A 17,673-nucleotide genomic window follows, 5' to 3' on the forward strand; every position below is an offset into this window, starting at 1 on the left:
ACCACTGAGCCGTCCCTCCAGCCCCTGCATTTGGTGACTTTTAGACTCACTGCCTCACCCACTGACCCGGAGGGAAGGAGGGAGATCAAGAAGGCTTTCCCTTCAGGAAGAATGCAGACACATGGGGGCAGCTGAGGTAGATCTTGGATGTGGTTAATGTGTTAGGAAAAAGGCAGAAAAGGGGCAGAGAGGTGGCGCCCAAACCCGGTACTGCTGCCCGCAACAGGAGCGCCAGCACGTTTGGAACTCTGCTCCTGTCACAGAAAGGAGCTGTGCCCAGTTATGTCGATCAGCTAGGTTAAATTCTTTTGATAAGGTGGGGAAATTACTTCCCACTCTCTGGCAACTCGTGTCCAAAATGAAGGTAAAAGGTTGTTGTTAGGCAGCCCCCCTCTTCCTGGAGCAATGGAGAGGCACAGCAGGGGGGAAAGGACCACACTAGTGGGAGGCCAGGGGCTTGGAGTTTATCCTTTTATCTCCATCTCCTCATTCTTTAGTCTGCTCCCTTCCTACAGAATGAGGAAAGTGGTCCGTGTCACCTCTGAGGTCCCATTGCACCAACAGCAGGCAGATCTGCCCTTGAAAGCAGGTCTGAGGAGGAACCATGGCCGGGTGTGAGTGGAGCTCAGAGCTCCCTGGCGCCTGGAGCCTCCTCCATCAGTTGCTGTAGGTGAGAGGCTGCCTGGTCCAGCTTTGACAATTCCAGCTGGAGGGAGGAAATCTGGACAAGGAGAAAGATGAAAAAGGATGAACTGGCTTCCCACTCCCCACCCACGCCCTGCCAGGAACTCAGGCGTCCTGAGCCTTACCCTCTGCTGCCTCTCTGCAGGACCCTCGGACACGGTCCGGTTCAAGAGGTCATCAAGCTGCTTCTGTAACTTCTGCCTTCGGGCAGCTAGCCGAGGTAGCTGGCTCTGGGGGTCCACCAGGCCCTGCAGAACAGGAGAGAAGTCAGACGCCTGCCCACCCTCCACCCTGAGGTCCCTCCAACCTCTCTAGTCACCTGCAGCTCCATGTAGATCTTCATGGTGTCACCCAGTGGGGCCAGGGCCCACCCTGAGGGAGCTGCTGCCCCTGGGGGCAGGAATCCTACAGCCCCACAGTGGCTCAGGACGCCCAGAGGTTCCAGGAAGGGCTGGACTAGGCCTTGTTCTCCTGGGTCTGAGCTCTGTAGCAGCACTAATGGAGACAGGGACAGTCAGTCAGTGTGGGCATCAGCTCCTGCAGTGCTCCCATCCACCCAGGACCAGCCTCACCGTGGGGTCGGGCTCTTGTGAGCTGGTAGGTGGCTCGGAGCGCCCGCAGTGCCTGTACAATCTCTTGGACTCGGGAGAAGCAGTGCTCCAGCTCTGGCTGGCGCCAGGACTCCTGACGAAAGAGTCAGTAGGGAAACTCAGCATTGATTCTCCTGGCCTCTCTCCCCTCCCTGGTCTCAAAAGCAACAGCATGCACACTGCTCCACCACCTCCAGGGGCAGGGCAGCAGCGAGATGTCGCCTAAGGGTTTACACAACCAGCGGCTATGTCTGTACTCACTCTGAAGGCACCAACCACTCCCACTGAAGCTAGAACTCTAAACCCTATCAAAACACGAGGCCCAAAATCAACACATGTGTGCCCGCCGGATCCCCCTGGAATTGCGGTTACAGACAGCTGTGAGCCACCAATGTTGAAACGGAACCCAGGTCTTCTGCAAGAACAAATTCTCTTCACCGCTGAGCCACCCCTCCAACCCCAGATTTTCTTTTCTCTTTTTGAGACAGGGGTCCCTTTGTATCCTGGGCTGTCCTGGAACTTAGTATGTGTACTAAGGCTGGTCTCGAACTCACAATGGCCACACCACACCCTGGGTTGGGGTGTAATGCTAACTCACAGCGATTCAGTGACATAGTATCAAATATGGCCGGGCAGGGTGACTTGGGCCTAATGCCAGCACTTGGGGGGCAGAGGAGGTGGGAGGAGTCCAGGACAGTGGGGGTGGGGAAACGGCTCAGCAGGTAGATGCTTGCTGGCAATCCCATGAGAAAAGCCTCATGGGTAATAGAGTAACCTTCAGCCACCCGAGGAAGACTGCCCACGACTCACCAGGCTGTGGCCACTGGGGTAGGGGGCCACACAGATGCTGGGAGCCACAGAGCCACCTTGCCTGGGGGGCAGCCTCTGCCAAAGTTCTTCTGCCAGGAAGGGCATCAGCGGGGCGAGGAGGCGCAGACCGACATCTGCACAGGAGAACAGGACCTGAGGGGGTCCTGGGGGACAGGGCACACTCGACAACACTGGCTTCACCGCTTCCTAAGGAGGGAGCTGACAGGTAGCACAATAGCCACACCACAGCCTGGCTTGGGGCATCTGCTAAGTTACTGAACATCACTGGCACCATGCTGGCCCAGGATGTACACGTGAACAGGCCCAGTGCTTCCCAGAGGCTGGGAGAGAACCCAGAGCCTTTGAGCACCCTGCCCAGGCAGTCTACCAAGGAGCCGTGTCCCCTCTGCCTGAGAACAAGGCTGAGAAATGGGGTATCAGTGCCACAGCCACCACTGCCTATCCTGAATGACCCTGAGTGGGAAACTGAGGTGGACAGGTCACTCTAGTGACTGTCGTGGACACTGCTTGAAGACCCTCATCTGAAACCCACTGCACCAACTGTCCTCCCAGTATACAGCTGCTCAGTGTAAGTGCAGCAACTATTGGGGCTGAAGAAACCCCACCGCCCTCTTTCCCTGACAGTTTAGAACTCTTTCAGTCACCTTCCTCACTAGGATAGGTTGTCAGACTGCCAGGCTGTACGTACTGCAGAGCCCAGGCCAGTGAGGGAGGACCATGGCTCCCCTGATGAGGGGACACTGGCTGTACCCACAGAGCTCTGCACCACCACTCAGTTCCAGCAGAAACCGCCAGGCTGTGCCCTACCACTCACCAGGTAGACATCACAGAGATTGTGGAGCCAGAAATGATACAGGGTGTGGGTGACAAGCGAAAGCTCCCGGCTGAGGAAGCCCCTCTCACACTCGTTGGCCGCAAAGGCCAAGCGGCTCAGAATCCAGGCGTCCATGGGGGAGGAGGGCGTTACCTGCAAGCAGGAGGGTGTGAGGACCTGGTTGCCCCGTCCCTGCTGCCCCTCCAGGCTTGCTGGTCTCCTCCCACCTTCTCTGCGGGCTGGGGCACAAAGTCATCCCCCAGGGCACGGAGGATAAAGCGCAGGGCATTCCAGAGCTTGTTGCAGAAATGGCGGTAGTTCAGGACCTCCGAGACCGACAGGTGCAGGTCGCCACCTTGAGGGGAAAGAACATGTAGTCTGCTCATCCTCAGCCGGTGGGGCTGTCCACAGATGCCCTCTGACCTACCGCACACCGAGGCTCACCCAGGATTCCATGGGAGCATAGTGCAAATCTCAGGGCGTCCGTCCCACACTCAGGGATCCCGTAAGGAAAATCCTTTTTCTGCAGCCAAGGGAAGACAGATGTGACCAGTGCTGTGGAGGCTAAGGGGGAAGCTGGCGGGCAGGGGCCACGGCTCTCACCTGTGCTGCGGCTGCAACAGCGAGCTCTCCCTGGTCCAAGTTGCCATCTCTCAGCTTGGCCTGGAGCACCTGGAGGAGAGACAGGTCAGCGCCTCCTCGTGCTCTCCGTAGACCTCCATCTCCAGCTAAGACCCTTGCTCTCACCTGCAGCTCCTGCCCACTGATGATGTCCCGCGGGTCTAGCACGTTCCCCAGGGACTTGCTCATCTTCCGGCCCTGCCTGTCCCGAACCATGGAGTGAAGGAGCACCTGGAGGTACGGAGGGGTCATCGGACTTAGGCCCATGGGTCTGCGCTTAGTGAGTTAAGGTAGGAAGTGAACCGGAAGGCACACTGGGGACGGGTGACACTGGAGTACGTCACCTTGCTGAAGGGGAGCTGTCCAGTGAGCTGGGTCCCCAGCATGACCATGCGGCCCACCCAGAACGTCAGGAGGTCACTGCCCGTTTCCAGAAGTGTGAGGGGGTAGAATCGAGCAAGGTCTGGCGTCTAGGGTGAGATGAGCGGTAAGGGGCAGGCCTGCCACCGCCAGTCTACACCCACCTTCTTCATGCTCTCCCTTCTAGCCCACCTCACCTCTCCGGGCCAACCCAGGGCAGAGAAGGGGAAAAGAGCTGAAGAGAACCAAGTGTCCAGGACATCAGGGTCTGGAGAAAAAACAGGGAAAGGGGCAGCTAGCACCTTCAGGCCCTGGTGCCAATCCCACCCACAGGGGCTTGCCGTCTGCCCTGCCAGCTTCTCACCCCTCTCCAGGATCAGCTCTGCCTCTGGTCTTCCTGTCTGTTTTGCTGCTGCCGCTCTGGCCTCAGCCTCTGACCGTCCGACCACCCAGCATTCCTTCCTGTCGTCCTGGGAAAATTGAGAAGCAGGGGGTGGGTGTGACACTCAGTTTTCAGTGTCTCCAGAGTGGCAGACTCCTCTAGAGGAAGGAAAAGGACACTCGTAGGGATTGTCACACAGTAGGTTCCACACAGAGTCCCGCTCCCAGCCCCTATCTGACCTGATTGAGGCTCTCCCACCCTCAGTTGGTTCTCACTGACCTCTGCTTTCTCCCCGACGACCCGGTAGGCTGGAATCTGATGGCCCCACCACAGCTGCCGGGAGACACACCAGTCCCTGTCAAAGAGGACGCCACTGACACCTCAACCTGACCACTGGGTCCCCCCCCCTCCCACCTTCATGAAAGCCCCCCCTTACCCAATGTGGGCAAACCAGTGTTGCCAGCTCTTCTGGTGGAAGGAGGGCCAGAGCTCCAGAGCCCCCGACTCCACAGCCTGTTAAAAAAGGTGGCGTTTGCCTTTAATCCCAGACAGAGGCAGGTGGATCCCTGTGAGTTCCAGGCCAGCCAGGACTGCACAGTGAGACCCTGTCTCAAAAACCAACCAAACGAGACCTCAGAAGGGGTGGCCAGTGAGATAGCCTAGCAGGCAAAGGGCTTGGCTCCCTGTGACAACCTGAGTCTACCCTCTCGTCTTCACACGTGCAGGTAGTTTTTTAGTTGGGGATGTAGCTCAGTGGTAGAGCGCTTGCCTAGCAAGTGCAAGGCCCTGGGTTCGGTCCCCAGCTCCAAAAAGGAGGAGGCCATGGGACAACTTAGGGATTTGGCTCTTTCCCTCCACCACGTGAGTTTGGGGGACTGAACCAAGGCATTACGTACACCCCACAAAACAAAAAAAACCTCAGGAGGACCTTGCATGCTGTCCAAGAAGGTTCTGGGCTAGGACAAGGGCACAAGCCAGCCCTCCAGGCCCCCTTCCCATCACCACAAGAGCCCTTATGACAGTAGATTCCCTACTCTGACTGACCTTTATCCCCATTCTCAGGAGCTCCCACTCGAGGCCCAGCCCTTCCCTTCCCCGTCCGGGGCCTTACCTTGGCAGCTCGGTCTCCCATTTCCTGGCAGCGCACAAACCACTGGCTCTTCAGCAGGTACTCCACGACATCCCCGGAACGGCTGAAAGGACAGCAGGTGAGAGGCCCTGAGGAAAAAGCTGGGGACAAAAATCTCACAGAAGCCCAGCCTGGTGGCACCCTTTATGGTTCCAACACTTGACAGGTCAGGAGTTCCAGGCCAGCGTGGGTTGCAGGACCCCAACTCGAACGGGACCTGCACTCTGATCAGGGTACAGAGCCCTCCCTGCTGTCCCTCTTAGCCTCATCCATTCCCTTTCGGGATGGGCCTAGCAAAGGGTTAAAATGGGGATACCTGCAGATGGGCAGCACCATGGGGTGCTCCTGTAGGCCCCGGAACAGGCCCCGCTCCCTCAGTGTGCACATGATCTTTTCCCGGGCCACGAATCGGTGAAGGCCCTGGCGGGGGAAGTGACAGTATCAGAGGCTTCAGACTAGCCGGGGAGACAGGGCAGAGGACGCCTATAGGAGACCAAGGCTCCACCCACCTGCAGCCAGTCTCCACAGAGGGGCGTCATGGTCCCATCCTCTGCAATGACACTCAGTGGGGTCAAGCCATGCCGGGTCCCCATCTCAGCATCTGCAGGACTGTGAGCAGGAGTCACCTTCACCGCCCCTGGGGAAGACAGAGGCTCTGAGACCGACACTGACCTTGGCCTTGGGCTTCAAGGAACACCATATCCCACGCCTCATCCCCTCCACCGCCCACCCCACCCTGGCTCCATCATCCCCACCCCCAGCTCTCACTTTTCTCCTCCTCTTCCCTTCCCTCCCTCCCTGGACCCTTGACTTCTACACACCTGTACCCACATGTGGCTGAACAGTGGTGTCTGTGATGAGGGGGAGACGCTGTCCTGTCAAAGGGTGACGGAGCTGGCGCCCATGTAAATGCTAAAGGCAAGGTGAGCCATTAGGAACAGACACGAGTGCGGGTGAGAGGGTTTGGGCCATGACAGCCCTAGAGCAAAAGGGTAGAAAGCACAAGGCGGGGGTGAGAGCGAGACCCAGCCTCAGACGTCTGAGTGGACAATTCCTACTGCTACTGAAGGCAGCCATAGGACACATAAATTAGTCAGCGTGGCTGTGACACAGAAGGGCAGCAGAGGCCGCTGTGAGTTAACCCCAAGCATGAGGAAAAGCAGAATAGCAAAAAAAAAAAAACGAGAAGGGGGCATCTCAGGGCCACCACAGAGCTGAGAGGAGAACCTCAGAAGTGTCTGACAAGAAAAAGGGGGCACTGTGCGGGTGGGATGGCACACCCTACTCACCGTGTATCTCGGGTCGTCTGGGTGAACGGCCACAGCCACATCTCCAGGCAGGGTCTCTGGCCTGGTGGTTCCCACCACAATCTCTGTGCCTGGAGACAAGCATTCAAGCGCTGATGTCACACCATCACCCTGCACCCTTTCTCCTACACAGGTGGAGCAGGAAGGGGGCGGGGGAGCAGCCTACCTTTTTTCTCTGCTCTGGACTACACTTTAGAACTAATCTTCTGCATTGTTTTAACAGGGCCTCATGTAACTGTGGCTGGCTTGGAACTTGCTATGTAGACCAGGTGAGCCTTGAACTTGGAATCCTCCCACCTCTGCCCCCAAATCCTGTGGTCACAGGTACACTGCCGTTAGCTCTGAACTAATCTTTCACCTCTTAGTGAGAAGACCTCACAGAGTCACACTTTAAGTCCCAAAGAAGAAGAGGGCCATGTGCCTTTTCTCCCCACAGAATAAGTACCCACAACAGTGCAAACCTACCAGAGGTCCCAGAAACATTAGGCACTCGAGAAAATGGAAGCAAAGGGGAGAGGGCAACTCTCAGGACCTCACTCACCAGGTTCTCCATCCACAGGGAAAGCAATGGAAACCAGGAGCCCAAAAGACACAGGGATTGGGCAGCCAGGCAGCCGCAACACTGTGCGGCCAGGTAGGGGCCGGCTTTCTACCTGGAGGATTGAGGAGGCGGGTGAGAGAGCAGCCTTTCTCTCTCTCTAGTGCTCACAGCCAGGAGTCCTACAGTTGTCCATCCTGCTTCCCTCCTTCCTTCCCTCCCAGAGGGCTGAGGACCCATCTTCCACAGTAAAGCCATAGCACCTCACGCTGCTAAAATTCTGTGACTTATACTATCCCTACAGGTCAGTACACCACCCTCTGACCAGTGCGATTAGAGCACAGGAAAATCAAACACAGACACTGCCAATGATGGCAAGGACCTGGCTCCAACAGCCTTTCTCCCTCACCTCAATGTCTGAGATGGCCGATCTCAGAGTACATGACCAGTTGACAAGCTGGCGGTTCCGGTACAACAATCCCAAGTCATAGAGTCGCACAAAAGCTTCCGTCACAGCTGCTGAGGAGCCCTGGAATGATCTGAGTGTCCACACCTGACATCCTCCCTCAGCTGAACCCAGGGACTCCCTTACCCCTCCCCCTAAACCCACAGGGACTGTGACGTGAACTCACGGCATCCATGGTGAAACACTCTCGATCCCAGTCCAGAGAAGCGCCCAGGGCGCACAGCTGCTCGTAGATCTCCCCTCCTTTCCTGCACCAGAGATTCCTATCAGTAAATATGACCAGAGCAGCTCCTGGCTCTAACCATGGCTGCTCGCCAATGCCAGAGGAGATGAAGTGTGCGCGGAGGTAGAACCACACACCCGGGGTGGGGCTTCCTACGGCTCTAAAAGATACAGAAAGGGCTACAGATGGCTCAGTGGTTAAGAGCACTGACTGCTCTTCCAGAGGTCCTGAGTTCAAATCCCAGCACCCCATGGTGGCTCACAACCATCTGTAATGGTATCTGATGCCCTCTTCTGGTGTCTGAAGACAGCTACAATGTACTTCTAAATAATAAATCTTTAAAATAAAAGATACAGAAAGGTCTCTGAAACACACAATGGATGACTATCTTGGGCTACAGCCAGTGGTGTCTAAGCTGTAGCCCATGGGTTGTGTGCACGTACATACATATTGCATAACACAGAAACATGTCACTGCCATGTAGAAAAAGTTCACATTTGAGAATTATGCAGTAAAGAAAAGAAAACTCAAAAAGTCCTCAAAGTGTTCTAAGTTTACAATTCACAGCTATGCTGGGATGTATGAGGCCCATGGGCCACGGCGTGTGGGATGCAGAAACAGCCACATTGTGAAAAACGTAAGAGAAAAAAGTATGTGACCACAAACATAGGAGGGTCCAGGGGCACAGGAGAGGTAACAAAGTCCAAGAAAACAAGACAAGGAGGGTAAAAAGAACCCACACATTTGTACATATCCATTCATATACACACAAGTGTGTGCATTCTAACGTGAGCATAGCACACACATAAATGTATATATTTTAACATGAGCATAGTATACAAATGTGTACATTCTAACACACACACTCTTGGCTCAGACACCCCATCCGTCAGCCCCTGCTCTGAGGCAGGAAGAATGGAATGCCGTCAGTCAGTAGCGCTGACAAGCAGACTCTCAGCCAGTCACACTGGCCCTGACAACTTACTCCTGTTTCCACTGCCACACAGCCCTGAGGAAGTCCTCCCGGCTCAGCTCGTGTCTCCGCACTCTCCGCTCCCTCCACAGCTGTTTCTCCACCACAGCCTGAAGTGGGATGGAGAGAAAATGAGAGCTAGTCAGCTGCTTCACATAAAGACAGCTCTTTCAATCAAGCAGAGGAGAGGGGCTACAAGACCCACCTGTGTAGCAATTCCTGCGTGATCTGACCCGGGGATCCACAGCACACGATCCCCACGCATCCGGTGCCTGCCATAGAAACACCACGGGGACCCCTGAGCTCACTTATCCTCATCCCGGGTCCCTCCAACCTTCCCTTTGGGAATGGCAGCAGCCCCATCACCTCTCACCAGCGCACAAAAGCATCCTGTATCGCCACTGTGAGCGCATGGCCAATGTGCAGGGAGCCCGTGACATTGGGAGGTGGGATACACATGGAAAAGGTCTCCCCTGTAGCTTGGGGCAGCCTTGCCTGGAAGGAATGAGGAAGTCAGAAGCCAGGGAGAACCGGATGTTGCCTGGGGGAACAGCACCCTCTGGTGCCTTGGGGCAAAAAGAACTTCAAGAAGGCATGGGGGGGTTGGGGATTTAGCTCAGTGGTAGATTGCTTGCCTAGCAAACGCAAGGCCCTGGGTTCGGTCCCCAGCTCCGGAAAAAAAAAAAAAAGGCATGGGGTAGTGGCACTCATGAGGAAGGCAGAGGAAGGTGGATCTCTGAATTTGAGGCCAGCCTAGTCTACAGAGCTCCAGGACAGTCAGGGCTACACCAAGAAAGAAACCTTGTCAATAATAATAACAACAACAATTGTAATAATAAAACAATTGTAATAATAGCAAAAGGTCCTGAGTTAAATACAATAACCACATGGGGAAAATGAAATGAAAGCTGGTGTGTCTGAAGGGCTACAGTGTACTCATATATAATAAATAAATAAAATTTAAAGAAAAAAAGGTAAATACAATACGGGGAAAATGAAAAGAAAGCAAGGGGCCAAAAGAAATAAAGGTCAGCTGTGAAGTTAGCCTGTGCTCACCAAGTTCAAGGGCCACCCACTCTGTCTTAGGGACCTCGGAGAAGCCCTCTGCCGCGCACTGACCTGATACTCTGGTTTGAAGAAGCCCTCTCGCACCCACCACTGGTACCAGGCTGCTTCAACATATTGGGGGCTGTAAGCAGGAGGCAGGGGCCCGGAAACATCTGGGGAAGCAGAAGAGAGATCCACTTCTCAACCCCGTGTTAGCAGACCAAAGAGCAACAACGTCGCAAAAACATTCCCTACACTTTACCTTTCTTTTCACCTGGCCGGGTGGGGATTTCATACAATACTACCTCCTTGTGACTCCAGGCCTTAGTGGGCACTGCAGGTGTCTGCGGGGAGGAAACAATGGTGTGTGTGTGTGGAGGAGGTGCAATTCCCAATACACCAGTCATCTGGATCCCAGCACCAGTCTCCTTCAGCCCCTTCCCAAGTCTTGGGAGACCCAAGGACTGACCCCTGACCTTGCTCTTCTCAGCCAGCCCAGCCTCCAGGGCCGCCTGCTTCTCCCGCAGGCGCTTCTGTTTGGCTTCACGGTTCCTCCGAGAGACTGGGGAGCCGTGGGGTTCCGGTTGTGTACAAAGTGCCTGGGGCCTGGCGAGACCCCATGAGGGCCTCAGCCCCCAGAGAGGTGGCCGGAAAGAGGCCAGAGGTAAATGAGGCATCGGGAGTGTTTAGGAAGGGGTGGAGGTCTGCTCACTAGATCATGGGGTGCAGGAGGTCACGACCCTTCACTCCGGCCCGCAGGACCCTCTCACTCTACGTCCTTCCGCCTAGGGGCGGAGCGCACGGCGGGACCGCACTCTGGAGTCATTGAAACCAGGGCGTCCGGAAGAGGCGGGAGCTCTGCCCCTCACCAGGACACGAAGGTTGGGGTTCGGAAACTAGGGACACCCAGGTCTCAACCTGGGCCACGCGAATCTACCACGAACGCCGCAGCGAACTCCCGAGCGATAGGAGCACCGCCGAGGCGCGCGCGCGTGTACGTGGGCGGGGCTACGCATGCGCAGAAGACTCTCGCTCCTGTGTAGAAGTGAATTTCACCGCGCTGGAATGGAAAACGTCGGCAGGCGTTTAGCTTTTTTCCACAATTTTATTAAACAAGAAATGTCCCGATGTGTAAACAAAATACACCTGAGTTGGAAAGCTGCCCGCCCGCTCGCCCGCCCCGGGCCGGACCCAGCCGGCTCAGGAGCTGTGCTTCTGCCGCTTCCAGAAGCGCTTGACGTCGCTGTGCCCCGCCGGCGTCACCACCATCAGCCGCTTGGCCGAGTTCTCGAACACGAGCACGCCCAGCTCCCGCGCGTGGGCCAGCAGCAATTCAAAGTCCACTTGCGATAGGAACTGGTTGTACAGAACGCCTGGGGTCGGGTGGGACAGGCAGGAGGTGAGGAGCTCTGCAGTGGTCTCGGCCCCTCCGAGCAGCATCCAGGCAGGAGCTGCAGGCCATAGTTCTAACTAATTCTCTACGGACAGTCGACTATTCAACTTTTAACACCCGTGGCATCCAGACACTCGAAAAGCCAACAGAATCCACAAGAAAAAACATGCACACCCACCTAGAGAGATGGCTGAATTACCCCTCCCCTTACCCCCACCTAACTTAATCCAAACTGCACTGTTGGGGACATATTTCCTGCTACCAATATATCAAAATAAAGGATCAGTTTTCCTCTCCTTCCCAGAGGGGAAACAAATATGAAATGCACAAAACCTTTTTCATTTACCATGGCGAAATTGCCGGCCTTACCTCTTTAGCCAATGGACCGAGATTAGCTCAGCAGGAGCCACTCACCTTCAGTGAACCGAAGTCTGTCCCTTTCTAGCTCCCACAGCCGAATCTGGTCTGTTATGGTGGGGGGCAGCACAGGAGTCTGCAGGACAAGGGTGAGGCTATAGGACCAGGGCAAATGCCCAAAGCAGTCTCTGGTTCCTCATCCATCCTCCCCTTGCTAGGTGCCCAGACTGCCAGCCTCTAGCCTTTGTACCCATCCGTACCTGTTTGAGCATCACTGGATGGGCCCTGGTCCTTAGGAAATGGATTATCTAGGAAAACACAAGGATGTAGAAAGGCATCTGAGAGGTCACCTAATGTCGCTGAAACAGCATCTCCACGTTCTCCTAGCCGCAGCCCTCTGACAGGACCCATGCCTGCTAGCTGTTACTTCCAGGTCACGCCTGTGACCCTCTCTAGGTGCATCTGCTCTCTCCATAGTCTTGCCTTGTTTTTCTTTCTATATTTTGAGCACTTGCTGCTCGGCAGGCTCTGAGCTAAGAGTCTTAGCACCTAGTCTTCCAGCACCCCTATGAGGCGGACTGCTACTTCCTGGGAGGGAGCAGAGTAAGGCTCGCAGAGATAAAGCATCTGTGAACAGTGGAGTGAGGCAGATTCACAGCTTGACGGCCTCCCTTCCTGCCTTCCCAGGTACCCAGGTGACTCACCACCTCCCCTGACAGACCTGTGCTTCCAGGAAAGGAACACCTTTGCCCCCCCCCCCACCCAGGGCAAGCACAGCCCCTTTCCCGACCTCCTCTCCAAGCAGGGATACCTGCTGGGCCGTGATGCCGCTGGCGATGGCCTGCTGCACGCTCTCCCGGGTCACTTGTGCCACCACCATGTTGGGGAATCGATAGAGCATCTCGGAGAATAGAGCAATGAGGGCGATCTGCAGCTCCGACTCTGCCCCAGGGGTGAAGGGGGAGGGGTGAGGAGGCTGCCCAGCCTGCCTTCCTCCAGCCCCGCCCACCCGCAAGTGTAGGGATGAATGCCAGGAAGCTACATAGATCACCTAGTGAATGCGGGCAGCCATTTTCTCCTGTGTCCTTCCCCTCCCCACTCCCTGCCCATCCACCCCGACCCGGACTCACCGGTATAGGCATACAGTCTGTAATTGGTTTCTACGACAATGAAGCCAGGCTGGTGCACAGTGCCCCCAGCCCCGGAGACACCAGATGAGAGGTTGATGGCCAGGCGTGTGGGGTAGTAACGCCGGGACTTCCTCTGGAAGGACATGGGGCAAGATGGGGTCCGATCCCCGCATCGGCCCTTAACCTCCCCCCCCTCAAATGACCCAAGCACTCAGTCCTAGCTAGGTCTTTTGGCTGCACCCCAAACACCCTACTGTCCTAGAGGCCTACAGCTGGGTGTACATACCTTCCTCTGGAAAACAAGCCCGAACTCACGCAGGTGTTGCAGGAAGTTCAACAAAGAATCACTCATCCCCTCCACGGAGTAGTCCTGGTGAAGAGATGGCCAGCGGGAGCTATGACACACCCACGGTCACTACCCAGCCTGTCTTCTCCTCCTCTTGCCTTCTCAGGTGGTTCTGTGGTTATTACCGTCTTCCGCCATAACCTCTCCTTACCTCCCTGTCCCCCAGCTCGCTCCCTACTTACCTTGCCAAGAGTAGAGAAACTGAGCTGGAAAAGGAAGGAGAGAATCTCCACTAGATCCATGCCCCGACTCTGAGAAGGAAACGGCAGAGAGACAGGACATGAGACAGGAAGAGGGAGTTAAGGAGCACCGTGGGCTGGTCGTTACTCGGGGACCTGAGCAGAGTGAGCAGTGTCCTAGGCCCTGGCTCTTACCTGGGCTGTCTGCAGATACTGCAGCATGAAGTACCAGAGCTGGGCAGGCGTGTCTAGTAGCAGGAACTGGAAGCCAGCGGAAGTGATACACGGTGGCTCTCCGGGCTCGGTGCTAGTGACAGAGAGGGCTGATGGTAGCAGCTTGCAAAGGGCTATACCTAGTCTGCTTACCCCAACTTAGGCCTCTCCTCTCAGCCAACTCTCTCCACTCCCTCCTAGCCCCAGAAGATACCCACTTTATTTGAGACCCAAGGAGATGGCTGAGCAGGGAGCAGCCGTGCTCTGCCCTCCTCACCTTTTCATAAGCCCGGCCTGGCTGAGGAGTTGAGCCAGATCCTGGCTGACAGCTGCACTGGGGGAGCCCACCATGAAATGCAAGACCACCTAGAGACGAAAAGGGTCAGGAGACTGGGGTTTCTAGGGCTACTGGGAACAGGGCGCGCAGTGGAGGCCCGCAGGGGCCTGCTCCTCACCTCCCAGCGCTCCTCGGCATACTTATCAAGTGAGGGGACATCCCGGGCGTGCTTGTCTGGTCCCAGCTGACTTGTGTCATCAGACCAGGCCTTGCCCCTGTGGCCAGGATGAACAGGAATAAGGAGCCCTGTTTCCTGCTTCTCTAGGTCTTTTCCCTCGCCCCATGAACCATGAGAAGAGGACATTTTCTGCAGCCCACATCCACACCTGGTTCAATGTATTCTTGAAGGAGCTTCCCGAAGGGGTGGGAGTGAGGGGGAAGAGGTTCTGGGGAGGTCTCTCAAGAGCTTCTCCCCCCATGAGTGTAGTAAGCAGTTCGTTCCCCTAGGTCAGGAAGAGAAGGGAATGACGTACCCACCCAGAAGAGCAATTCGGAGGTTCTGGCGGAAGACAGGGTTCAAGATGAGGCCCTGGAGTCCACCGGGGAGCAGCTGCGTATGCCAAATACGGAGGCCACTCAACAGCCCGGTACTTTCCTCCTGAGCCCTGGACGGAAGCAGAGTTGGGTGGGGTGTCATGAATAGAAAGGAGACCTCCAGAGAGCTCTCTCTCCCCTGAATGGCGGTCCTTGGAACAGTGTTGCAGAGGGAAGCAACATGCACTGGGTGAGGCAACCTGAAGTACAATGCTAAGGAGAACATAGCTAGTTTTGATTGTTATTGGTTTCTCTGTTTTGTTTTCTAAGTCAATCCCCCTCCCCCATTTGTTTTGTTTCAGAAGGGGTCCTATGAAGCCTGGGACAGCCTCGACCTTACAATGTATCAAACTTGCAATGTAACCTTACAATCTACTGTTTCCTGTCTCTACCTCCCAACTTCGCTGGCTACTTTTTTCCTTTCTTCCTTTGGTCTTTTTGTTTGTTTTGTTCTAATTAGTATACAGCTAGAGAGATCACAACTCTGCACCATGGAAACCACTGCAAGTGTATTCTGGAGGGTTTTCCTTGTGTAGGGCAGGGTCTGTTGAAAGGCCCCAAATCTGATCCCCAGCTCCTGTGTGTGTGCACCCTGGCAGTGTTCCAAACAAAAGCAATTTGAGAAATGTCGCTTGCACAGGACTCACTTGCTGAACTCTTTCTTCACCCACAGGGCCACGGCGGCCTGTGGTAGAGGCTGCTCCAGAAAGAGCATCCTCATCACCCAGTTCTTAGCCAAGGAAGGGAGCTCCCTGTAAGGTTCAGAGGCCAATGTTATCAGAAGCAACCTCACACCTGCATCTCTGCCCTTATCTGCCTAGCCCCTTGGCTAAAAGGTGTATGGTAGGACTGAACCACAATACAAGGTTTTTCTGCTTCATAACCTTGGGGTTCACAATGTGATCAAATACCCTGCAACATCTGCCTCTCAAACGTCTCACGCCATCTCCCACATCCTTACCAGTCCCGCTGCCCCCACAACCTCTGTTTTGGATTGACACACTATCTAACACCCTGGTACTCACTGAGGTAAGCCTCTCCCCCACGATAACTAACTTCAGTCTGCAGGCCCCGTTACGCTCTCCAAATGCCCCCTTTGCTTTGAAGGCTCCTCACCTGAAGACCGCCAGACAAGTGGCAGGGTGTCCATACAATCGGTCCAGCACCCCAGGGCTCAGGCCGCCTAAGAACTCCTGTAGATTCCTGCATTGTAGGTGTGCTCGGTTCAGTCCACCCCTCGAGGGGGTGATCTCCATCACCTGAGAGGGACAAGTGTCAGAACTCCCGCATGACCCATATCACTGACTCCAGATCTATCAGGTTCACTTTCTGTACTTTCCTGTCTGGTGCCACTCATTCCTCCCAAACCCCTCGTGTCCTGCTTCTTCATCATGCAGCTCAGGATGGCCTTGAACTTGCTGTGTAGCCAAGGATGGATTTGAACCCCTGACCCATCTGCTTCCACGTCCCAAGTGGCCACCAGGCTTTTCATCCCACATCTGCCCCAAAGTTCAGCCTTTTTTCAGTCTCCAGGGGGTGAAATTATTCTCATTTTGTGTATGGTCCTGAGAATCAAATCCAGATCCTCACCGGTGTGGACAAAAGTGACTGAATTACTTATTGTGTCCTACTTGCAAAAGTGTTTTTTGCATTATCAATGACGTCTCGAGTTAACCTAAGCAGTGACAAAGATGCTTGTTTGAGCCTAGGCTTCTCTCTTGTCCACCCTCCTGATCAGATCACTATAAATCTGTCAAGTCCTTAGCGCTCTCATCTGGGTGTACGGTTATAAACTGCCTCCGCGCTTACCAACCTAAATCTCTTTCTATCCCTTTACCCCCCGAGCCAGCTTCACCCCTCTCACTGAGACAAACGCTTCCGAGCTCCTCACTTCTCCCCAGCTTTCCTTTCACACCACCTCTCGCTCAACTCTCTCCCTTACCCTTCTCCCACCCCCTCACCACTCGGATCCCCTCCGCGCACCCCGGGTCACCAGCTGTCGCCTAATCAGAGCTAATGTCTCGCATTGGCTCCTGGAAATAAAAGATGAAAATTCTAAAACGTGGGAGAACCGCGGAGAACTTCACAGACAGGACCCAGCCAAAAAGCAGCCCAAAGAGAAGGGAGCGCAGAAAAAAAGTGTCAAGAGTAAAGGGGATTAGAATAGGCAATGTACGCGTCTGACGCGTGGCATACTGGGAATTGTAGTCCTCTTCTAGTCTACATTGGAGCACTGTGAGGAGGGTCTGACTACAGTTCCCGAAAGGCACCGCAAGAAGGACAGCCGAGAGGCAGTGACTTTTCATTAGGATTCCCTAGGAACACCCTAAGCCAGACCATTTGGTTCCGCGCCTCTCTCCCTTGTGAAGCTAAAGCTAATCTCAGTCAGGGCTAGACAGGAGGAGGCACCCAATCTGGAGAAGCTCCAGAGTCTCCTATCGGAGACGCGCTAAAGCAGCTCAGTGGTGGTATGTTAGACTTAGAGACCTCAAAACTGGGTTTCTTGACCTGTGCTGTTTTCCGCAAAACTGAGATAATGCACAGTGCAGAAAGTTTTCATGGGTCGAGGATCAACACAATCGCCCTTATTTGGCTACTAAATGCTCAATCAATCAAAATGTCTGTGAGGTCAGAGTCCCCTAGAACTGGAATTACAGACAGCTGTGAGCTACCATGTGGGTGCTAGAAATTGAACCCGGGCCCTTTGGAAGAACAGCCCAGTGTACTTAACTGCTGAGCCATCTCTCCACCATCCCCCAACCCGCACAATCAATCTTAATCTCTTCCTCCTCAGCCCTTCCAACTCCCCGGGAGTTAGAAGATTATATTACAATTTTTAAAAGAAAGCTATCGTTTGCCCTGATTTGACTTATGAATTTATCATAGACAAGACAAGGGAAAGGAAGGAATGACAGCAACTAAGATCATCTAGAGGTTCTCCAATTCTTTTTTTTTTTTTTTTTCAGAGCTGGGGACCGAACCCAGGGCCTTGCGCTTCCTAGGCAAGCGCTCTACCACTGAGCTAAATCCCAATCCCTCCCCAATTCTTATGGGGCAAATTCTGTTATTCTTACATCACTATCAAGCCCAACAAGAATAAGAAAACAGCACAAGGAAGTCCCCGTGCTGATGAGAAACACATTTACCAAGGGCAAAAATGGTGGGGCTATGTAAGGACTTGGTGATGCTTTATTAGGTATTTTAAAGAAAGTCGCGGGC

The 17,673-nt window shown here is 54.7% G+C and overlaps 2 protein-coding genes across 3 annotated transcripts; both read right to left on the reverse strand.

Annotated features, from left to right (window-relative positions):
- Nucleotides 1-458: 458 nt before the first annotated feature.
- Vars2 (valyl-tRNA synthetase 2, mitochondrial) lies at nt 459-10,960 on the reverse strand. Of its 2 annotated transcripts, XM_032889071.1 has the most exons (30): nt 10,442-10,960; nt 10,228-10,309; nt 10,038-10,138; nt 9,292-9,413; nt 9,124-9,190; nt 8,931-9,028; nt 7,889-7,970; nt 7,666-7,785; nt 7,260-7,371; nt 6,701-6,789; nt 6,233-6,323; nt 5,921-6,048; nt 5,728-5,831; nt 5,394-5,475; nt 4,719-4,795; nt 4,562-4,637; nt 4,265-4,370; nt 4,098-4,168; nt 3,885-4,010; nt 3,667-3,771; nt 3,523-3,591; nt 3,364-3,442; nt 3,147-3,274; nt 2,920-3,072; nt 2,071-2,291; nt 1,845; nt 1,257-1,368; nt 1,004-1,179; nt 810-932; nt 459-721 (listed from the first exon to the last, which is right to left on the reverse strand). In XM_032889071.1, the coding sequence occupies exons 1-30, from the start codon at nt 10,640-10,642 to the stop codon at nt 626-628; spliced, it is 3,198 nt and encodes a 1,065-aa protein (XP_032744962.1). In that variant the 5' UTR covers nt 10,643-10,960; the 3' UTR covers nt 459-625. The 2 variants fall into 2 exon arrangements, with proteins under 2 accessions (XP_032744962.1, XP_032744960.1); XM_032889069.1 differs by lacking the exon at nt 1,845 and having other exon boundaries at nt 2,085-2,291; nt 10,442-10,672.
- Nucleotides 10,961-11,054: 94 nt separating this feature from the next.
- On the reverse strand, nt 11,055-16,613 carry Gtf2h4 (general transcription factor IIH subunit 4). The gene is made up of 14 exons (XM_032889072.1): nt 16,438-16,613; nt 15,571-15,713; nt 15,102-15,206; nt 14,394-14,525; nt 14,039-14,135; nt 13,861-13,949; nt 13,566-13,677; nt 13,374-13,442; nt 13,132-13,215; nt 12,846-12,978; nt 12,527-12,657; nt 11,976-12,023; nt 11,773-11,851; nt 11,055-11,338 (listed from the first exon to the last, which is right to left on the reverse strand). Exons 2-14 carry the CDS (start codon nt 15,708-15,710, stop codon nt 11,166-11,168), a joined length of 1,392 nt encoding a protein of 463 aa, XP_032744963.1. The 5' UTR covers nt 15,711-15,713; nt 16,438-16,613; the 3' UTR covers nt 11,055-11,165.
- Nucleotides 16,614-17,673: the final 1,060 nt, after the last annotated feature.

This window comes from Rattus rattus, chromosome 18 (genome assembly GCF_011064425.1).
Source record: "Rattus rattus isolate New Zealand chromosome 18, Rrattus_CSIRO_v1, whole genome shotgun sequence".
In the NCBI taxonomy this organism is placed as follows: Eukaryota; Metazoa; Chordata; class Mammalia; order Rodentia; family Muridae; genus Rattus; species Rattus rattus.

Excerpts from the sequence above, each read along its gene's own strand:
- Gtf2h4 (XM_032889072.1), bottom strand. The coding sequence starts at position 15,710 with ATGGAGATCACCCCCTCGAGGGGTGGACTGAACCGAGCACACCTACAA. Across the intron at positions 13,678-13,860 it reads CAGGCCGGGCTTATGAAAAG|CACCGAGCCCGGAGAGCCAC; the intron begins GTGAGGAGGGCA and ends CTCTGTCACTAG. Across the intron at positions 11,852-11,975 it reads ATCCAGTGATGCTCAAACAG|ACTCCTGTGCTGCCCCCCAC; the intron begins GTACGGATGGGT and ends CTTGTCCTGCAG.
- Vars2 (XM_032889071.1), bottom strand. The coding sequence starts at position 10,642 with ATGCCTCATTTACCTCTGGCCTCTTTCCGGCCACCTCTCTGGGGGCTG. Across the intron at positions 4,371-4,561 it reads TCGTCGGGGAGAAAGCAGAG|GACGACAGGAAGGAATGCTG; the intron begins GTCAGTGAGAAC and ends CAATTTTCCCAG. Across the intron at positions 3,275-3,363 it reads ATGCTCCCATGGAATCCTGG|GTGGCGACCTGCACCTGTCG; the intron begins GTGAGCCTCGGT and ends TTTCCCCTCAAG.